The sequence below is a fragment of the Cornus florida genome, unplaced genomic scaffold (assembly GCF_030987335.1).
Source record: "Cornus florida cultivar Cherokee Brave unplaced genomic scaffold, ASM3098733v1 CherokeeBrave_3.0.0_Hap2_Chr05, whole genome shotgun sequence".
NCBI classification, from domain to species: domain Eukaryota; kingdom Viridiplantae; phylum Streptophyta; class Magnoliopsida; order Cornales; family Cornaceae; genus Cornus; species Cornus florida.
In genome coordinates this window covers 93848079-93868318 of record NW_026775575.1, presented here as the reverse complement: position 1 = coordinate 93868318, position 20240 = coordinate 93848079, and the positions used below count along the sequence as shown (strand labels likewise).

At 37.3% G+C, this 20240-nt stretch overlaps 4 protein-coding genes across 4 annotated transcripts; 1 reads left to right on the top strand and 3 right to left on the bottom strand.

Moving 5' to 3' along the window:
- Positions 1 to 6824: 6824 nt before the first annotated feature.
- LOC132309741 (ethylene-responsive transcription factor ERF104-like) lies at positions 6825 to 7604 on the bottom strand. The gene is made up of 2 exons (XM_059808025.1): positions 7578 to 7604; positions 6825 to 7475 (listed from the first exon to the last, which is right to left on the bottom strand). The coding sequence occupies exons 1-2, from the start codon at positions 7602 to 7604 to the stop codon at positions 6825 to 6827; spliced, it is 678 nt and encodes a 225-aa protein (XP_059664008.1).
- Positions 6840 to 9868, top strand: LOC132307703 (uncharacterized). Its single transcript, XM_059805532.1, has 3 exons — positions 6840 to 7965; positions 9076 to 9231; positions 9377 to 9868. Exons 1-3 carry the CDS (start codon positions 7839 to 7841, stop codon positions 9694 to 9696), a joined length of 603 nt encoding a protein of 200 aa, XP_059661515.1. The 5' UTR covers positions 6840 to 7838; the 3' UTR covers positions 9697 to 9868.
- A 132-nt stretch (positions 9869 to 10000) lies between these two features.
- Positions 10001 to 13070, bottom strand: LOC132309740 (PAP-specific phosphatase HAL2-like). The gene is made up of 4 exons (XM_059808024.1): positions 12839 to 13070; positions 12650 to 12745; positions 11440 to 12127; positions 10001 to 10662 (listed from the first exon to the last, which is right to left on the bottom strand). The coding sequence occupies exons 1-4, from the start codon at positions 13068 to 13070 to the stop codon at positions 10359 to 10361; spliced, it is 1320 nt and encodes a 439-aa protein (XP_059664007.1). The 3' UTR covers positions 10001 to 10358.
- A 5091-nt stretch (positions 13071 to 18161) lies between these two features.
- On the bottom strand, positions 18162 to 19967 carry LOC132309739 (uncharacterized). The gene has a single exon (XM_059808023.1). It carries the CDS (start codon positions 19965 to 19967, stop codon positions 18162 to 18164), a length of 1806 nt encoding a protein of 601 aa, XP_059664006.1.
- Positions 19968 to 20240: the final 273 nt, after the last annotated feature.

The window sequence follows — 20240 nt, the reverse complement described above, 5'->3', positions numbered from 1 at the left end:
GCCTCATTCGATCATTAAGACCCGAGACAAACTTCCGAGTCTTGTTAGCTTCATCTCTCACCACTTCTGGAGCAAAACGAGAGAGTGAGGTGAACTTGTTCTCATACTCCGCCACTGACATGTTCCATTGAATAAGATTATGAAACTGGTCTTGTAACTCCCATCTTTTGGAAAGCGGAAAGTACTTCTCATAAAACAGTTCCTTGAACCTGTCCCAACTCATCTCTTCAATCTTGTATTGGTTAGTGATCGACTTCCACCAAACTTTGGCATCCATAGCAAACTTGTAAATTGCTAGGATGATCTTCAAGTGATCCTCTGTCACATCCATTGAGGTCAACTGAGTCGACTTGATCCATGTAGTTGTCGGCTACCATTGGGTCCGCACCGCCCTCAAACATAACCGGCATCAGCTGAGAAAACACCTTAATGATCTTGAGACGCTTCTGAGCTGGCGTCTCCTCAACTTGAACTATAGGTTGTGGTGCCGACTGCGACTGAGCAGCAATCGTTGCCCTCACGACATTTTGCGACAAACGATTAAACTCCAGTGCCACAGAACCTTCACCCACTTCTACGGGTACGGGTGTTTCAACATTCTCTCTTCTTGGGGAAACAGCTCTTGGGGGAATCAAGTCCCTAAGAAGCATGTTCTTATCAACTGGCTCCACCGGATTGGAGCTAGAGCTCTCACCAACATCGCCCTTTGTTGGCCTAGGGCCAACTTCTCTAGGTTCCTCACGCCGTGACATCGTGCTATAAAACGAGAAAACGATTCAGAAACATGACACTAAGGTCCACTGTGGACGACTCAACAAGAATTAATACCGTACAACACTTAGCATGCAAGACTATGCAAGAAACATTTTAACATAAACAAGTAAGCAAGTAAGCACATAGGCAGTTAAGCATGCTCATTTAAATAAGATACCACATAGCAAGTAGTCAAGTAAACAATACAAACAACAACCCATGCGACTTTATGTAGGCCTCTACCCGTCGTCCTAAAGGTTTTCGAACCTTTACTCTGATACCAAATTTGTAACGATCCCAAAACTAATGCCAAGAATTTTTTTTTTTTTTTAAAAAAAAAAAATTCGGCATGACCTCCCCTAAAAATGGACCTACCGCAACCTGTTTAAATGCATATTTAATCTGTCATGTAACTAATTTCCGAATTCACGGCAACAAAAGATAATGATACAACCTACTAATCTAGACAATGCTTCAAGCTAGGATTATCCTTCCATTTATCAACAAGTTACATATCATCAAGTTCGCATCCCATATGTCATCAAGTATCATAAGTGTATTACATGATCATGGTTCTTCAAAAGAAATTTACATCATTACACCTTTGGAATTTTTAAAAAAATGAGGGATGAACAAATGAGTAGTCTATTACAAAATAACAAGGAAAATGCTCCTCTAGCAACTTTCAAAGTTGGGGTGGACTGTCGTCCACCGGTTCTTTTCCAAGACCTGAAAAAAAATATATAGATATAGGGGTGAGCATATAGCTCAGCAGAGACACTTAAGACACAAATCTTGTGTCCTTGTGAATTCAAGCAAAGCATAGGCCAATGGGAGATATGAATCATACAACGTAGGGGATCAAATACAACATACAATTCAATTCCAATTATAAACAATGCAATGCAATGCAATGAAATGCAATGCATGTCAATGACACTCCCCATTTTCATTCTCAAAACCATCACTTTCAAACGTTAATACAGCCCGCCCTTTGGTAACCCCGCCGCGACACGAGAGGAGGATTGGCTAGTGTCCCTGACCGTTGGTAACCCCGCGGCGTCATTATGAGACCCAGTTAGCTCAACCACACTAGGGCGACTCCCTAGTCCCCTCTAGGTTATATTAACCTCCGGCCCGTTGGTAACCCCGCAGCGACCGGATTTCGCATAAAATCATTTCATCAAAAACACTTTCCCGAAATTTCCCCTTTTTGAAGTAAATCAATTCTTTCCTTTTTCCTGCCCAATGTTAATGCATGAATACCTCAATGACATACACAAGTTCATCATTCCATACTTTATCCAATTTAAGCAACATGGCATAATTCGCAAGAATAATCAAGAAAGTCATAACATGCTTATACATAACAAGTTCTAGCACAATGAACATATATAATCAAGTCCTAAACATGCTTCACATAGAACAATCAACAAATATAGTCACACAACTAACATATATGCATACATATCAACAATTCTCTAGATTTTAAACAACTAATCAAATTAAACAACAATTAGAGGCAATTAACTCACTAAGGTACAAGATTTCATGAATTAAGGGCCCCTACCTCAAGATTGCACCAAAACCCTAAAAAATGGGTCCTCAAATTCGAGCTCCAAGGAAGACTCAAAACTGGAAATTGATGGTATGGATGTATAGAGCTTGACACGAGCTTCGTTTTGCCTCAAACGGAACTTAATTCCAACAAGAAATGAGTGAGAAATCTAACCTCAAAGTTGAAACCAAAAAAATAAGAGAAAAATGAGCTTACAGGTTGAGAGAGAGATGCACGAAGAGAGAGAAAGGGAATCAGGAAAATGAGACCAACTTTATGGTCTTGAGCCTTTTCTAAAGTGCCTTGTGGGCCTCACCATTAAATTATTTTTCTTTTACTTTTATATTACACTACACACACACAATAAATACACAGACATCACATTGCATGATGGGGTAATAGAATAAATTGAAATCTATCATCTTGATTTTTAGAGAAGCCCTTTATTTTTGAACAAGATAAGCTCTTCCTCATTACTATTCCAGTACTTGTCTGTTTAATTTCTCTCCTTCCTTTCGAGTGGTGTTTGAATATTTGAAAAATATCCCTAGCATTCCTTTCTCTCCATTATTGCTCGACATGTTATTTTATGAACGAAGGTGAGCCCAAATTAAGGTATTTAGAGCCGGCCATATACATGCTATGAGTTATTGTCCCACTTGAAAAACACCAAGGTCGCACATAGCTCAGATCGGGTTAACTAGGCGGTAATAGTAATCACAATGAAGGTCAAAGTCCTTGTGTGTTTCGCGAAGTTTTCTTTTAACCGTCTTGGTTCTTCTCTTACCGACAGAAAGATAACAGTAGACCTTACATTTTTCTCTCTGTTGTTGCTTGGCATATCATATTATTCTGCTAACTTTTGGTACTAGTTCCACATTAGTTGGAAACAACTTACAAGTCCTATTATATCAATAAAGTCTAGGCATGTTATTTGGATTAATGATTTAGGATGCCATGCACGAATGAAGGTGAAAGTCCTTGTGTGTATGTGCGCGTGTTTTGCCTGTTTTCTTTTAGATTGTCTTGCCTCTTCTTTCCGTTTATATGACACTGATACAGACAAAAAGCTTCTTCATCCCTTCTCATAACTCTTTGGAATGAAGAAAGAAGACTCTTGTTCATTCACAACAGACCCCCATACTTTAAAAATTCATGATCTGGTATTGTCTCTCCCTTTCTCTAAATTAAATATCGATATGGTAACAAAATCATTTTATTCCTTCATGTATTAAATTTTTTATATATTCTTAGCAACGTAATCTTGTATCATCATCAATGCATCTACTTGAATGCAATTCATCGGAAGCTCTTTCATTAGTTTTATATTGATCATGCATGTTACTTCATGGATGATTTATTAATATATTTCTTTAATTTTCTCTCCTTGTGGTAGGATATTGGTTGTTTACATATTTGTTTTCCTTCCTGTATACATGAGATTGTGAGGTTCCTAATATCGAAAATTTGATGTTCTTTGTGTTAGGTAGTGCAATGTGGAGGGTATTGTTGTTCTTGGTATTAGGTATAGTTGCACTGAAAATAGAGTTCGTGGAGACACTATTCAACAAAATTGAACAACTCAAGAATATATGGACATTCAATGCAAAGTGGATGGAACTGTTGTTTTTGCCATTAGGTGGTGTTGTGATTAAAATACCGTTCATGGAGACACTGTTGAACAAAATTGAACTTCTCAATAATATATGGACATTCATTAATGAGTGCTATAGCTGAACTTCTCGAGAATATATATGGACATCCATTTAAGAGTGGCTATATCACTCTACAGCTGAAAAGCTGCAAGTTCTTGAAGTAAAGATGGCGGCTATGCGCTGTCGAGAGAAGGATGTTAAGACACAACTGGAAACTGCAGAGCTCCAGACAGGAAATCAAAAGAAAGAAAGAAGTTACGGATTGGTTGAGTAATGTACAACGTAAAAAAAAAAAAAAAAAAAATGAAGTGGAAAACATAGTTCAGGAATGTCAGAGAGGAAATTTTTTCCTAGAGAAGATTTTATGACGGTCTTCTTCTCGAAGCGCCTCGAAAAATTTTGCTGTGGGGGAAATTGTTGATTACAATATTGGGACATACTTGTGCAAGCTTGATGAATGATTAAGGTTGGGGAAGCTTAAGCTTGAGGAGTGAAGAAGCAGAGACGTTGTTGATGGAAGAACTTGAGATGAACAGACGACTTGCCCCGGAATTAGCTAGTGTTGCAAAGCAGTTTGTCGAAGAATTTGTGGAGGAAGACTTTGCATGCAATAATAGAATGGAAAGATAGGACTAGTTGACACTAGCATTTTTAGCAACTGTGATTTTGTTGAAAACTTTTGAAAAAAAAAAAAATGGAACTTCTAGCATTGATCAATGTATTATTGTACATAACTGTTGCTGGTAGATAATTCAGGAGTGGAGTTTTAGTATGTTTCTATTGCTGGTTGATTTTGAAAAAATGGGAAAGTAAAAAATGTCTTTAGATGTTTAGTAATCAGGCATTACACAGGAAGTGAAGTGGTGAGGTACCTTTTTAAAGCATTTTTCTAAGGAAATCAGAATTGGTGATTCCTGCTAAGTTTTAAGGGTGAGTCTAATCACTGTATTTTACTTCTCTTCTCTGATGAATCGAGAAAGAGATATGAATCATGAAAAGGGAGATGAATGTTAGTAAATTCGTACTAAAAGTGTAGCCTATAAATAGAGGCTTGTATCTCTTTCAAAATCAAGTCAAATAGAGTGAAATTAAGGCCTTCAAGTTATAGCATACATTGCCTTCATTTGTTTTGTGATTAGTTCTCCAACTGGTTCAAGAACTCTCTAGACTCTGTCATGCAGAATCTAATTCATTGGAAATTTTCCAACCTTGTTTTGAGATTTTTGAAAGGTTTTAAAGTTCAACATGTTTAAATTAATCGGTTACACATGTCATGTTGCAAGACACATTATTTTTGGATATATTATATATTGTTACAGTTGGAGTCTATGAAGAAATCATAGAATTAATACAAACAATTTAGCATGAATTCGTGCATGAGAGTTCCTGAATTAATAAAAATCATTAAAAAAAAAAGAGTCACAGACATTAATTCCATCAATTAGATGCATAGGTTCTTGCTAACCCACTATCCGAAGCAGAGCATTTATGAATTTTCTGTGTTTTTTTTTTTTTTTTTTTAAAACTCATGTACAACTTCTTAGAGGATCTAATCCTATAAAAACACAGCAACTCGGACTGCCTAACCCAAGTCCAATCCAAAAATTTTTGGGTATTTGAAATTTGGTCTAGGCTTGGGTTCATTGCTTTGGCAACCCAAAACCCAATCCGAACTCATCCTCAGTTAGCTAACTTGAGCAACTCAATTTGCAAACCCGATCATACATAACATAGATACATATATATATATATATATTCATGTCCCTCAATGCACCTTATCATTTCCTTGCTCAATCCAATTTTAATCCAAATTATAAATCCTAGTTGAAAAATGTAAACATGGGTTGAACTCGGTTGAACATGTTGTTCGAATTGTATTAAGATTGAACTGTTCTATTTTGGGTTGAAATCGAACTGTGCCTCTACCCTACCTGAATTGCAATCCTACCCTTGTAAAAATAATTCTCCTGATGATTATAATCAATATATATATGAAATTTGATTATATAATCATCATATATATTCAGTAGATCACATACTTTTCCCAATCCAATCTATTTTATAGTTCTTTCTCAAACCCAATAATACTCTTTAAAATATTGATCTTATCAAACCTTCAACGTAGATAAAAGATAAGACAATGTGTGGAGTATTAGCGTCCAAAGAGCATTGTCTGCAAGTCACTTTCCATACTAGTATCAATCATTCAGAAAGGTGTGATGAAGGACTTTAGAGGGTGAACTGCAAATATACCCCATTCGACTTTCGCCTCTTAGCAAATAACTCTATTTATAAAACGTTTTAGCCCAAAAAAAAAAAAAAAAAAAAAAAAAAAAAAAAAAACCCTCAACTATCATAAGGGGCGTATTCTAACTGATCCCCCTTTAATTATTTTGTAAGATAATTTTTTAAACAATTACTCTTACGCAAAGTCAACTGTAGAATTTATTTGTTTTTTCCACAGTCATTCTAATTATACACACACATCCATCGTACATGTCCTTATAGTGTACTCATCCATCATAATTATGGATACTTCACAAGCATAGATGGAAAAATTGAAAAAAATCACAAAAAATGTTGCATGTGAAAACACAAAAGTAATATACAAGACAAATAATAAACCGGCCACGAATCCCCAAGGAAAAATATATTTTCAATAATGTTGTCACCGGTACCATCCTACCACTCAAGTTTCAAACATTAGGAAGAACAAACTGGTCAAAGTAAAATATATATACTTTGAATATATATATATATATATTATCTACTTTGAAAATAGTTTTTGCGACAAAAATTGTCAGCAACTAAACTCTGTTAAAACTTCGAGTTAAAAGGCAATACAGTAGTAGAGAATATCATAACATTACCTCATCAAGAGGCTTCTCAAATTGAAGGTTGACGCTCTCAGCATGTGCACGCATAACAGGAACTCGTATACAGGTTGCAGTCACTTTAACATTCATGTCATTCCACAACAGAGGCGGAGGAGGAGGCGAATCTGAAATTTCAGCCGAAGAAGATGGAGAAGACGAAGTAGACGAATTGCTAGCCTTCGATCTAGCTTCGTCTATTTCTTCCTCGTTCTCAGCGAGAAGGGCGATGGCGGATCCGACGGCGGCGACACCACCTTCGTCGACCATGATGGCGGCCAAGTAACCGTCATAGAAGGTCTCGACGTCCATGTCGGCGTTGTCGGACTCGATGACGACTACACTCTCGCCCTTGGAGAGCTTGTCACCATACAATATTGGGCTTTCTAGACCCGCGCCGTTCGAATCTCGGATCTCGGCCGCGTACTTGCCCCCCGGCCTTCGCCGGACTCCTCTGTAATGTACTCTCTCCTCCTCTGTATCCAAAGGTAGCGTCGATGGTTGAGTTGACTCGGCTAAGTCCAAAATTTGGTATGACGACCTCTGCTGAGCCACATCGATCTTCAACGAAGGCCTGCGGTCATTGAATCTTTGCTCAGAATTCGATTGACAGTCCAAATTTGGTTGTGACGACCTCTGTTACTTTGATCATTGCAGGATGCCGACCTCTGTTGATTAATTTTGGGTTTTGAGTTGAGATTTTGGGTTTGGGTTTTGGTGGCCGCCCGTTGGCATCACTGGAGAAATAGCCGAAGCTCCACCCATTTTCCGGCGATCTCTTCTCTTACAGTCGCCACGGATGTTGAAGATGTTGAGGGGGGTAATTTCGTCCCAAAATTTGGTTAGAAAATCACTTGAACGAAAGTTAGTTAGAATATCCGAGGGGGTTATTTGCTAAAACATTTCATAGAGGGGTTATTTGCTAAGAGGTGAAAGTCAGAGGGAGTTATTTGCAGTTCGCCTGACTTTAGACGACGTCAACCCAGTCAACCTTCGCCGATGCTTCATAAAATAACAACGACTATGCTATTTTTGAGCTTATTTTTGTCTACTTACACAAACCTCAGAAGAGAAGAGATATTGCTTCCCATTTTTTCATTTCATATACAAAATCCGACCATGCCAGGTACACAATCTTTGTCCTCCTACTTAATTTTTTTAAATTCAACTTTATTAATTTTCTCTCATGCCTTTGCCACCTTAGTCCTGTATCTGAAAATTAGGTCCCTTTTTTTTTTTTTTTTTTTTTACATATTATGGATCAGTATTTTTTTTTTTTTTTTTGGGTAAGCAACATTATGGATCAGTATTGCTTTAATTATTGGAATTGTTTGGTGATTTCTGTTAATTAATATTTCTGTTCCTATGACCGACGAAGCTTTCTTTTTATATCGTCAGTTTTGATTTAGAACTTAGGAGGTAAAAAATAAAAATTAGGTATTAACTCCTTGTGTCAAAGTAAAAAGGCTCAACTCTTTAGAATAATTTATATAATCGTCATTACTTTTAGGATGTGGGTAGACTTGTCAACGAATGAGATCAAATTTTGATCCGAATTCGTTCCAAATTCATAATTAGAATAAGAATTTGAACATTCAATCTAATTATTTGTTAGCAATCCGAATCCAATAATCCGTTAGCTAAACACATGGAACAAGTTAAGCCATTCCTCACCAGTATTCCATCACTTGTTTGTTTTTGTTCAAATTATTATTATTATTTTTTCTCTTCTCTTCCTTTGGAGTGGTGTTGAATATTTGAAAATATGCTCAACATTCCTTTCTCTCCGTTATTGCTTGACATGTTATTTTGTTCTGAAACTTTTTGTGCTTGTTCCACATTTATTGGAGACAAGTCCTTCTATTATATCAATCAATAAAATTGCTAAATTAAGGCCCATTATTAGATGAGTCACGATATTATGAATAAAGGTGAGTGTGAATCACAATGAAGGCCAAAGTCCTTATGTGTTTGTACGTGTGTTATGTGTTTGTGGATTTTTCTTTTCGAGTGTCTTGCCTCTTCTCTCCATTTATATGATATACTGATACAGACAGAGAGAAAGAAAACAATAGCGCTTACATTTTTCTCACTTCTTCAATCATTCGTTTTAAAATCTCTCTCGTGTTACTGTGAAAACTTAATTAGTTAATTAGCTATAAAGTTTTCACGTTCCCTGTTGTTATTTATGTTATAATGAAATTTAACATGAAAAATTTGATGTTGTTTGTATTAGGTAATGCAATGCGGAAGGGAGTGGTGTTTTTGGCATTAGTTATGGTTGCTCTGATAACACACCTAGTGGAGACACTATATACAGTTTTCACGTTCTCTGTTGCCATTTATGTTATACTGAAAGTTAATATCGAAAAATTGATGTTGTTTGTATTAGGTAATGCAATGCGGAAGGAAGTGTTGTTTTTGGCATTAGTTACGGTTGCTCTGAAAACACACTATATATAAAGTTTTCACGTTGTCATTTATGTTATACTGAATTTTAACATCGAAAATAAATTTGTTGTTGTTGTTTGTATTAGGTACTGCAATGCGGAAGGGAGTGTTGTTTTTGGCATTAGTTATGGTTGCTCTGAAAACACAATTAGTGGAGACACTATACAACATATTAATTGAACTTCTAAAGACTATATGGACATTCAATGCAAAGTGCATCGGACCGTTTTCTTTTTGGGTATGGAAGTGCATGAAAGTGTTGTTTTTGGCAATTGGTATTGTTCGGGTGACATTAGAGTTCATGGAGACACTATCCAAAAGTTTTGAGTTTCTCAAGAAAACATGGACATTCATTAAGGGAATAAACGCCAATTATCATCAAGGACGGGAAGAATCAAAATACTGAAACAAAACCTTGTTTCTTCAACCTAGTTTATGTAGCACTACTTGATTAACACTCTATTCAACAGATGAAATTGTATGAGAGTGAACTTCATCAGCTACTGGTGGTTCCCCTTTTTATTTACTCTAAATTGTACTTTTTCCCCAAATATACTAAAACATTTTGAACTTTGGCATGAATATCCTCCAATTCCAACATTTTACATCAAAAAAATTTCACCAATGCATTTATTAAAATTATCACGTTTTCAAATCAAGTTGGTCCGTCAAACAAATCTAAAATGTTGATGTCTACTCATAGATGAAACTTCTAAACCAAGCAAGCAATATATTGACAGGCCATTGTCCTCACCATTTTAGGGATCAATAAGAAATAAAACACAAAAAACTTGGTATTCCTGTACAAATTATAGTTGACAGAAATTTCCGACCGTATATATGCTCAAGGAAAGCTCCGCAACATCAATCCATTTCGCAAAACCAGCCAAGTCACACAAAAAATTGACTTAGTGGGCCTATCACAATGCTTGATGCAATGAAGAAACCAAAATTAAAAGTCCCGCAACTGTGTGAAACACTCGTTACTGCAATTTTCTTAACCTGCCAAAGGTACCAAAATAATTCCGCATCAGTGTATTGGGCCCCGTGGAAACACTAAAGTAACCATCACAGGTTAGAAGAGTCCCAGCTAGCATAAACAGCCCCAATAATTTTCTCATGCAGTGCAGCCCCAGAGCAAGCAACAATGCCCCGATCAAGACCTTCTAGAAACAATCCTTTTGAAAAATCCAGAGGGTGCCCTCCTGCATCAGTTACCACACCGCCAGCCTCTTGCACGATAAGAACACCAGCAGCATGATCCCATATTTTCTCCTTGTACCCAGCTCTTGCAAACTTCATAAAGATCTCAGCATCTCCCCGAGCTATGGCTGCATATTTCACCATGCTATAAACACGAAGTGGTTTCTTTCTGCCATGAGAGCATAAAAAAAAAAAAAATGTATGGTGGTTAAGGCTGTCTCAGCATGGAGGTGAAGGCATTGAGAGAGATGAGTTTGAATTCAAATCTTACCGACTGACTAAAAGAAAGAAACTATTAGATTAAAAAAATTTATTATGACTACAGAAAGAAAACCAGCTATTTCCAGTTTCCAGTTATCTAAAGCTTTACATTTTACTTAGGTAATATATCAGTTATGTTGTATCCAAAAAGGATCCTCAGCAAGTAAATGTTGCAAAGAAAAGCTAGGACCAAGTGTATGATTACAAATTAAGGCCGAGAACAGATACTATTCCGCTGTAAACTACTTTTATCCTCTTAATTCACTTTCTAGAACATGAATCTAAGACCAAAACTTCTCAGCCGTACTCCTTTTCCTGATAAATCTCTGTGGTGAAACTTCTAGTCACTCTATTAGTTTCACATTTTTTTGTTATATACATATATGTAAGTGTTTGTGGAGCGCGACAGTGTGGAGAATATTCTTGCTTTCATACTAAAATATAGTCTCTTGAATTTTACAAGGAACTGAGGGTAGAAGAGAATTTTTCACTTCCTTGATTCTGTAGTTTATTAGATTGCTTTCCTCTGGATAAATAAAATAAAACTGAATACCTTTAACAGCAACCTATGACAATCTTGGTTCCACTTTTTAACAAAATTAAATTCAACCAACCACCTTTAACAGTCCGAGTAGAAGGCCTGAGACTTTAAATTTGTAATAAGAGAGACCAAATGCGAACATACCTAAGCCCAATGCTTTCAGCAAGTCCAGAAGTGAAGGAGTGGTTTGAATTTGATTTCTCCATCGGTTCACAAAAAGTTGCCAGTGCTGGATCATTAATGGAAGAAACGCGAATAGCTCTTGCAAAGTTTGGCCACTCAAGCTTCTTATCACCATAGATTAAAGGTTGCATCCATGTTTCTCCACTACCTCTCCTTGAGTAAATCACGCATCCTTCTTCCCGAGAATCAAGAGTTGATGATGACATTTTTGACATAGTTTGATAGTGTTGGTGATGGTAATTTAGCCATTCCTTCTTCATTGGGTAATTAGGGCACCCAAGAACTCCAAGAGCAACTTGCCCATCCTCAATCAAGGCTAAAGCCACAGCATATTGATCTCCACGCACAAATCCTAATGTTCCATCAATAGGGTCAAGGACCCAATGCCTTCCTTTAGGGCCCCCAGTTGAGCTGCATCGGCTGATGGCCGCAAGAACTTGAGGAGGCCCTAGGGCTTTGTCTGTACTTTTAAGGCCAAACTTGGGTGCTTCAGCCAAGCATTGGTTCACAGTGCATACCACCGCTTCCAATAGATCTGTTGAATCAGCCTTGGACAGAGTTCTGACATCTTCTTCAGCAACAATGGAAACATTCTGGCCACCAAAGAATTCTGACAGTGTCCAGCTAACTGTTGCTTGTACGCTCAAATCTGTCGTGCAGAGAAACATTAAGAGAATTAGCCAACAGAGCATGCAGTTCAATACACATGTACACAACATAAGAATTAAGATGAGTTACCTCAGCTCATGAGTAACCTCAGCTCAGAGCACGTAACATAATTTTCCATCTAGAGATACTTAAACATTAAAAGTTCTAGGTTACATTACAAATACAAACAGTTCATATTGTCTCAATGTGTATTATTACCTGTAACAGTCGATCGTGGCATGAAATGAAGCCAACCAATCCATCCCGAGAATGACATCAAAGCTAGTCATCTCCAGGAAGATAAGGTCAAACACAAAGGTCCGCCCGGCTATCACAATGGAGCAATCCCGCACAACTCGGCTCAATGACACTGAAACCCCAACTGGCGTATCAACACATAACGCCCGATCCATGAAACTAACCTCTAACCCCGATGCAAGTGCAAATGATGATGAAATGAAAGAATGAGATGCACCAGAGTCAAACAAAACACGGGCCCAACAACCAAACACTAGAAATATACCTCGAAGAACTGACGATCCAGAAGATGCATCGGTCTGTGCCAGTGCAAAAACACGTCCCTGTGGTACCTGTGCCTGAGGACTGCCAACCTGAACACCTGACTGCTGCACTAACATAGTAGGAGTATCCCTCCTAACTGATCGTGAACCCTGTGAAGACATAGTAGGCTGTGGTGATGGTGGTCTGAAACCTGACTGAACTGTAGCCGATTGTGATGGCCTCTGCTGTGACCTTCTGCCACTAATGGAGCCTGCTCTCTGACCCGGACAATCATGAATCAAGTGACCCTGCTGGCCACACCTATAACAAGCCTTCGGGGTTGACGAAACTGAAGACGATCTCATCGGACAACTGGACTTGTAATGTCCGGGCTTCTGACACTGATAACAAACAACTGCACTCCTGTCAGGTCCAACTGGCATAGCAGTGGTAGGAGCAGATCTTGTAGACTGTTGCCCCTGAAACTGAGATGGATTGCCCCTGTTCCTTTTCCAAGAAGATCCCTCTGAGGATGGCCCTGCACCCCTCTTTTACTTCAATTGCTCTCTTCTTGCATCCCTCTCTCTATTGTCAGCCTCCAACATCAAAGCCCTTTTTCCACTGCTTCAGAGTAACCCTTAATAAACTGTGCCAAGATCAACGGCCTCATTTGATCATTAAGACCCGAGACAAACTTCCGAGTCTTGTTAGCTTCATCTCTCACCATTTCTGGAGCAAAACGGGAGAGTGAGGTGAACTTGTTCTCATACTCCGCCACTGACATGTTCCCTTGAATAAGATTATGAAACTGGTCTTGTAACTCCCATCTTTTGGAAAGCGGAAAGTACTTCTCATAAAACAGTTCCTTGAACCTGTCCCAACTCATCTCTTCAATCTTATACTGGTTAGTGATCGACTTCCACCAAACCTTGGCATCCATAGCAAACTTGTAAGTTGCTAGGATGATCTTCAAGAGATCCTCTATCACATCCATTGAGGTCAACTGAGTTTCGACTTAATCCATGTAGTTGTCGGCTACCATTGGGTTCGCACCGCCCTCAAACATAACCGACATCAGCTGAGAAAACCCCTTAACGATCTTGAGACGCTTCTGAGCTGGAGTCTCCTCAACTCCAACTGTAGGTTGTGGTACCAACTGCGGCTAAGCAACAATAGTTGCTCTCACGGCATTTTGCAACAATCGATTCAACTCTAGTGCCACAGAACCTTCACCCACTTCTACGGGTACAGGTGTTTCAACATTCTCTCTTCTTGGGGGAACAGCTCTTGGGGAATCAAGTCCCTAAGAAGCATGTTCTCATCAACTGGCTCCACCGGATTGGAGCTAGAGCTCTCACCAACATCGCCCCTTGTTGGCCTAGGGTCAACTTCTCTAGGTTCCTCACGCCGTGACATCGTGCTATAAAACGAGAAAACAATTCAGAAACATGACACTAAGGTCCACTGTGGACGACTCAACAAGAATTAATACCGTACAACACTTAGCATGCAAGACTATGCAAGAAACATTTTAACATAAACAAGTAAGCAAGTAAGCACATAGGCAGTTAAGCATGCTCATTTAAATAAGATACCACGTAGCAAGTAGTCAAGTAAACAATACAAACAACATCCCATGCAACTCTATGTAGGCCTCTACCCGTCGTCCTAAAGGTTTTCGAACCTTTGCTCTGATACCAAATTTGTAACGATCCCAAAACTAATGCCAAGAATTTTTTAAAAAAATTCGGCATAACCTCCCCTAAAAATAGACCTACAGCAACCTGTTTAAATGCATATTTAACATGTCATGCAACTAATTTCCGAATTCACGGCAACAAAAGATAATGATACAACCTACTAATCTAGACAATGCTTCAAGCTAAGATTATCCTTCCATTCATCAACAAGTTACATATCATCAAGTTCGCATCCCATATTTCATCAAGTATCATAAGTGTATTATATGATCATGGTTCTTCAAAAGAAATTTACATCATTACACCTTTGGAATTTTACAAAAAATGAGGAATGAACAAAGTAGTAGACTATTACAAAATAACAAGGAAAATGCTCTTCTAGCAACTTTTAAAGTTGGGGTGGATTATCGTCCACCGGTTCTTTTCCAAGACTTGAAAAAAATATATATAGATATAGGGGTGAGCATATAACTCAGCAGAGACACTTAAGACACAAATCTTGTATCCTTATGAATTCAAGCAAAGCATAGGCCAATGGGAGATAGGGATCATACAACATAGGGGATCAAATACAACATACAATTCAATTCCAATTATAAACAATATAATGCAATGCAATAAAATGCAATGCATGTCAATGACACTCCCCATTTTCATTCTCAAGACCATCACTTTCAAACGTTAATACAACCCGCCCTTTGGTAACCCCGCCGCGACACGAGAGGAGGATTGGCTAGTGTCCCTGACCCTTGGTAACCCCGTGGCGTCATTATGGGGCCCAGCTAGCTTAACCACACTAGGGCGACTCCCTAGTCCCCTCTAGGCTATATTAACCTCCGGCCCGTTGGTAACCCCGCAACGACCGGGTTTCGCATAAAATCACTTCATCAAAAATACTTTCCCGAAATTTCCCCTTTTTTGAAGTAAATCAATTCTTTCCCTTTTCCTGCCCAATGTTAATGCATGAATACCTCAATGATATACACAAGTTCATCATTCCATACTTTATCCAATTTAAGCAACATGGCATAATTCGCAAGAATAATCAAGAAAGTCATAACATGCTTATACATAACAAGTTCTAGCCCAATGAACATATATAATCAAGTCCTAAACATGCTTCACATAGAACAATCAATAAATATAGTCACACAACTAACATATATGCATACATATCAACAATTCTCTAGATTTTAAACAACTAATCAAATTAAACAACAATTAGAGGCAATTAACTCACTAAGGTACAAGATTTCATGAATTAAGGGCCCCTACCTCAAGATTGCACCAAAACCCTAGAAAATGGGTCCTCAAATTCAAGCTCCAAGAAAGACTCAAAACTGGAAATTGATGATATGGATGTATAGAGCTTGACACGAGCTTCGTTTTGCCTCAAACGGAACCTAATTCCAACAAGAAATGAGTGAGAAATCTAACCTTAAAGTTGAAACCAAAAAATAAGAGAAAAATGAGCTTACGGGTTGAGAGAGATGCACGAAGAGAGAGAGAAAGGGAATCAGGAAAATGAGACCAACTTTATGGTCTTAACCCTTTTCTAAAGTGCCTTGTGGGCCCCACCATTAAATTATTTTCTTTTACTTTTATATTACACTACACACACACAATAAATACATGGACATCACAAGATGATTGTTCGAGGATGAGATGGGAAAGTAGAGTAGAGGGAGAGGGAAAATATTGAAGAAAGGCGTCAAAAGGTTTGTTTTGTTAATTTTTTTTTTTTTTTTTTTTGAACATAGTCTGATTTTTTTTTCAAAAAATTTAATTTCTTTTTTGTATGATCATGTCATCCAAAAGGAAAGAAAGCCTAAGAAGTAGAAATTTTTTTTTGAAGGTATATACTTTTATTTTTTGAAAGGTAAGATCGAACATATTCTGATTTTTTTTATTTCGTTTTGTATGATCATGTCATCCATAAGGAAAGAAGGCTTGAGAAGTGGAAATTTTATTTTAAGGTATATTTTTATTTTTTGAAAGGTAAGATAAGTGAAAATTGCTTGGTAAAGTAGTTCCAAAGATATCAAAAAGTACTGCAAATGATTGTTTGGAGGATGAGAGGGGAAAGTAGAGTAGAGAAAAAATATTGAAGCAAGGCTTCGGTTTGTTTTGTTTTATATATATATATATTCAACATATTTTGATTTTTTTTTTTTTTTTTTAAATTTCTTTTTGTATGATTATGTCATGCATAAGGAAAGAAGGCTTGAGAAGTGGAATTTTTTTTTGAAGGAATTTTTTGTATTTTTTGAAAGGTAGGATAAGTGAAAATTATTTGGTAAAGGGCAATTGAGCGATGCCCAATTCTTTGCTCAAATTAAATTAAGATCGGTGGCAAGAGCTATTAACCCTTATTTTTGCCTCTTCCATTCTGAATGTTGCAACTATATCACTCATTGTATTAATTTTTCTTAACTTTTTATTTAAAGCAAGTCTTTAAAAGGTTTGTTTTGTTAAATTTCTTATTTATTTATTTGACATACTAATAGGTGGGGTTTATTTATTTATTCTTTATTTTTCTAACTCGCCATATGTGAACACCACAAACAAAAGCCTATGACAATTACAAATACTAAGGTTCATCCTGGAATCAGATTGGGTGAAAGGTCTATTTATTTTTTTGAAAGGTAAGAGAAGTAGAAATTGTACGGTAAAGGATTGTTAAAAACATCAAAAAAGGCAATTGGGTGGTGTCTGAGGAAATTAAACAGAATTAACTTTGTTAATAGAAAATTTCATGTAAAACCATTATTTTTGCTTTTTCAATTTTGAATGTTGCAATCATACCACTGATTTCTTATATTAATTTAACAAAAACTTTCTATGAAATTCTATCATTTTTTTATTTTAATTTTTGTTAATATATTTGTTAGATGCTAAGTATTCCTGAGCAAATATGTTAATACTTTTTAAATGTTTAAATTTGAAGTTGAATAATTAAAAGTTACAACTCTTAGAATTTCACAAAAGTGACATGTATCTCTCTTTCTTAACACTTCAATCAAATATACTTAGCTATATTATATATTTTGGACACTTTCCCTCTTTTATTATTTTTTGTTAGAATTATTATTATTATTATTATTTTTGAAAGGTAAGATTTTTAAAAGTACTGTATTCCCTCGAGAGCATTGAACAAATACTTCTGGATTGCAATCCAAAAGAACGATTCGGCAGATTATCAATTCCACCAGGACAACCACTACCGAATTCCTCTGAAACTAATGTGTAGTTATAGTAATATATTTTTATAATACAAAATATATTATAAAGTCTAAAAAATTAATTATTCTCTCTCCTCTCTAACACTGTTACCCTCTACTAAAAAACATCTTGTAAATAAAAAAATAAAAAAAAATGAGTGTAAGGGCAACTTCGTTATTTTATTTTTTTTTTTTATTTTTTTTTTTTTATAAAAAAAAATATTTTTCACTTACTGAAAGTTAATTCTTGCCCGAAAATGAAAAAACACACTATTTGCAACTTGCAACTTGCAACTTGCAACATATCATTGAAATAAAATAAAATAAAATGCAGGTAACAGAAAAAAAAGGGACTACTTTTGCACACGTTATAAAGCAAGCCTATATTAGTAAACCACAAACTGATGTGCTAACAATACAAAAAGAAGCCAACAGTCGTAAACACCTGAGCTTGCTTGTTTGATATACATATGCAGCTAAAGATACAACTTTTACACACATTATAAAGCAAGCCTATGTTGGTAAAACACAAACACATATGCTAACAATACATAAAGAAGCCAACAGTAATGAACACTTGACAGAAAGTTGAAATGCTGCATATCCTTGGCAATTACCCATTGCTGACTACAGGAACCTTCTCATACAATTCTGATTCCCTGAATCTCCGAGGAAGGATACAACGACCCCCAAATCGCTGCTGCAAGAAGATGATCACTGCAAAGAACATACCCCCACAAGGGATGATCACATCCCAAGCAGAGGAATAGAAATCTGCAGTAGGATTCGCGTAAATGTATGACCCGTCAAAATGCTGAGGAACGAAGTGAGCCCTGTAAAGATCATATGCATGCGGCAGCAATCGAACAAAGGTAGTGCCAATGTAAAATGAACGGGAGAGAGCATTTTCTCTTGACATTTGGAAAATGTTGAGAAGGATTTGAGGGAACAGAAAACCATCAATGACCAAACCACCATAAGATCTCAAATCTCCCCAGAGGTTATGTTGTTGGTAAACAGCAACGTGAGAAGACACCGTTGTGTTGCCATTTTTGTTCTTCATCCAATTCACGAACAACACCATAAGTGCCCCTGAAATGTAGAATGCTAGAGTCGCAAATAGTGACTTCATTTCAGCAACCCACAGGCCCTTTTGGTTTCCATCACCTAATCGTGCAGACCATGCTAGCGGGAGAAGACAGAATTGCAGTAGGAAAGCCACCATTGTAATTATCCTCACGGTCACCTCATCCACTTCAAGCCATACACCGGTCCTAAGAAACATATTTTGCCGATTATGAATTTTGAAGAAGAGGGCTTCAAAGTTGAGCAGAAGAGGAATCTTGTACCCCAAAGTAAGGATCACAAGCATGACAAGTGAAGTAAAGGGAAGCACATTAGGGCGCTTTTTGACATAAAAGATTTGCAACCCCACAAAGACACATGCGAGTGTGTTAGAGATTAAAGCCATTATGATCTCCAAATCCATCCTCCAGATGGATCGTCTAGCTTCACTAGTATAGTAAGCTGTTGCAGAGAAGTTCAAATGTTCAAAGAACAGAGGATCGGAATGTTTCCTTGTGCTTTCAATGCTTCCCTTAATAACATCTCCCTTCTTTGAATTAAGTGGAGGGAACTGGCATTTCAAAAGAATTTCACAGTCCATAGGATCATTTGTGGACTCCTGAATGTATGAACCCAGCTTTTTACAGCCGACCATACAGAGGTGTCCTGTTTGCTCATCATAGATCCCCTCACCAGAAATTTCCACTTCACCATCAGTACTCGGATCATGTATTTCACCAGCAAACGGATAAAACATTATGTTATAGCTGATATTTGATGGTCTAATATAGTTGGCTTCTGCCTCAAATGCAGAGCTTTCGTCAGCCATAGAGCTTGAACCGAAAATAACATTCCCATGCTCATAAAACTGATCACCCACAGAGATGGGGTCTGCAGAACCCCAAGAACTTCTTCCTTTTGAATCTTTTACCGACATGTGGAATCTCATATCATAAGAATCTGCAATTGGGTATCTCAGCCCTTTGTTTTCAAAAGGCTTCTTTACTGGACATAACTTTTTTACTCTATCCATTTCAGTGTAATCATACCCCAAACCAGGAACACCCAACATGTGATGGGAAAAGCCTCCAAAACTGATCCTATGGAAGTAGACAGAATCATTCGCAGTTCTGTTACTCCAAATTTGCCCAACAATACCCCTTTGTTTGATTGACCAGACTGCAGGGTATCTCAAGCTCAACCTAGTTGAACAATCCCCAACACGAGCATTTCCCAAAGAATCAGAGGAATTCAAGATCCGGCAAGCAACGATGCAGCCGGTTCTTCTTTCCATCCCATGATCCTTCTGCAACCAACGTCGTGTTGGAATTGAAAGGTTGGTTATAAAGCCCATAGCTTCTATTTGAAAAATCTATCAGATACCTTAACTTTTGTAAATGCTCAGAACACTGAATTGTTGGAAACGGGGGCATTAAAAACATAAACTTTGGATGAGATTTGAAATAGATTCCGCTACTAATTTTTTACGGATCTCTAGACAAGTACGTTTCTCTCCGCAAGGAGATGAACGAGGTATATTTACTTTCTGAAATCCGTTTCTGAATGAATGAGAAATTAGCTCCAAAATGTGATGTTTTGATAAGCCTAAATGGGTATGCAAAATGTG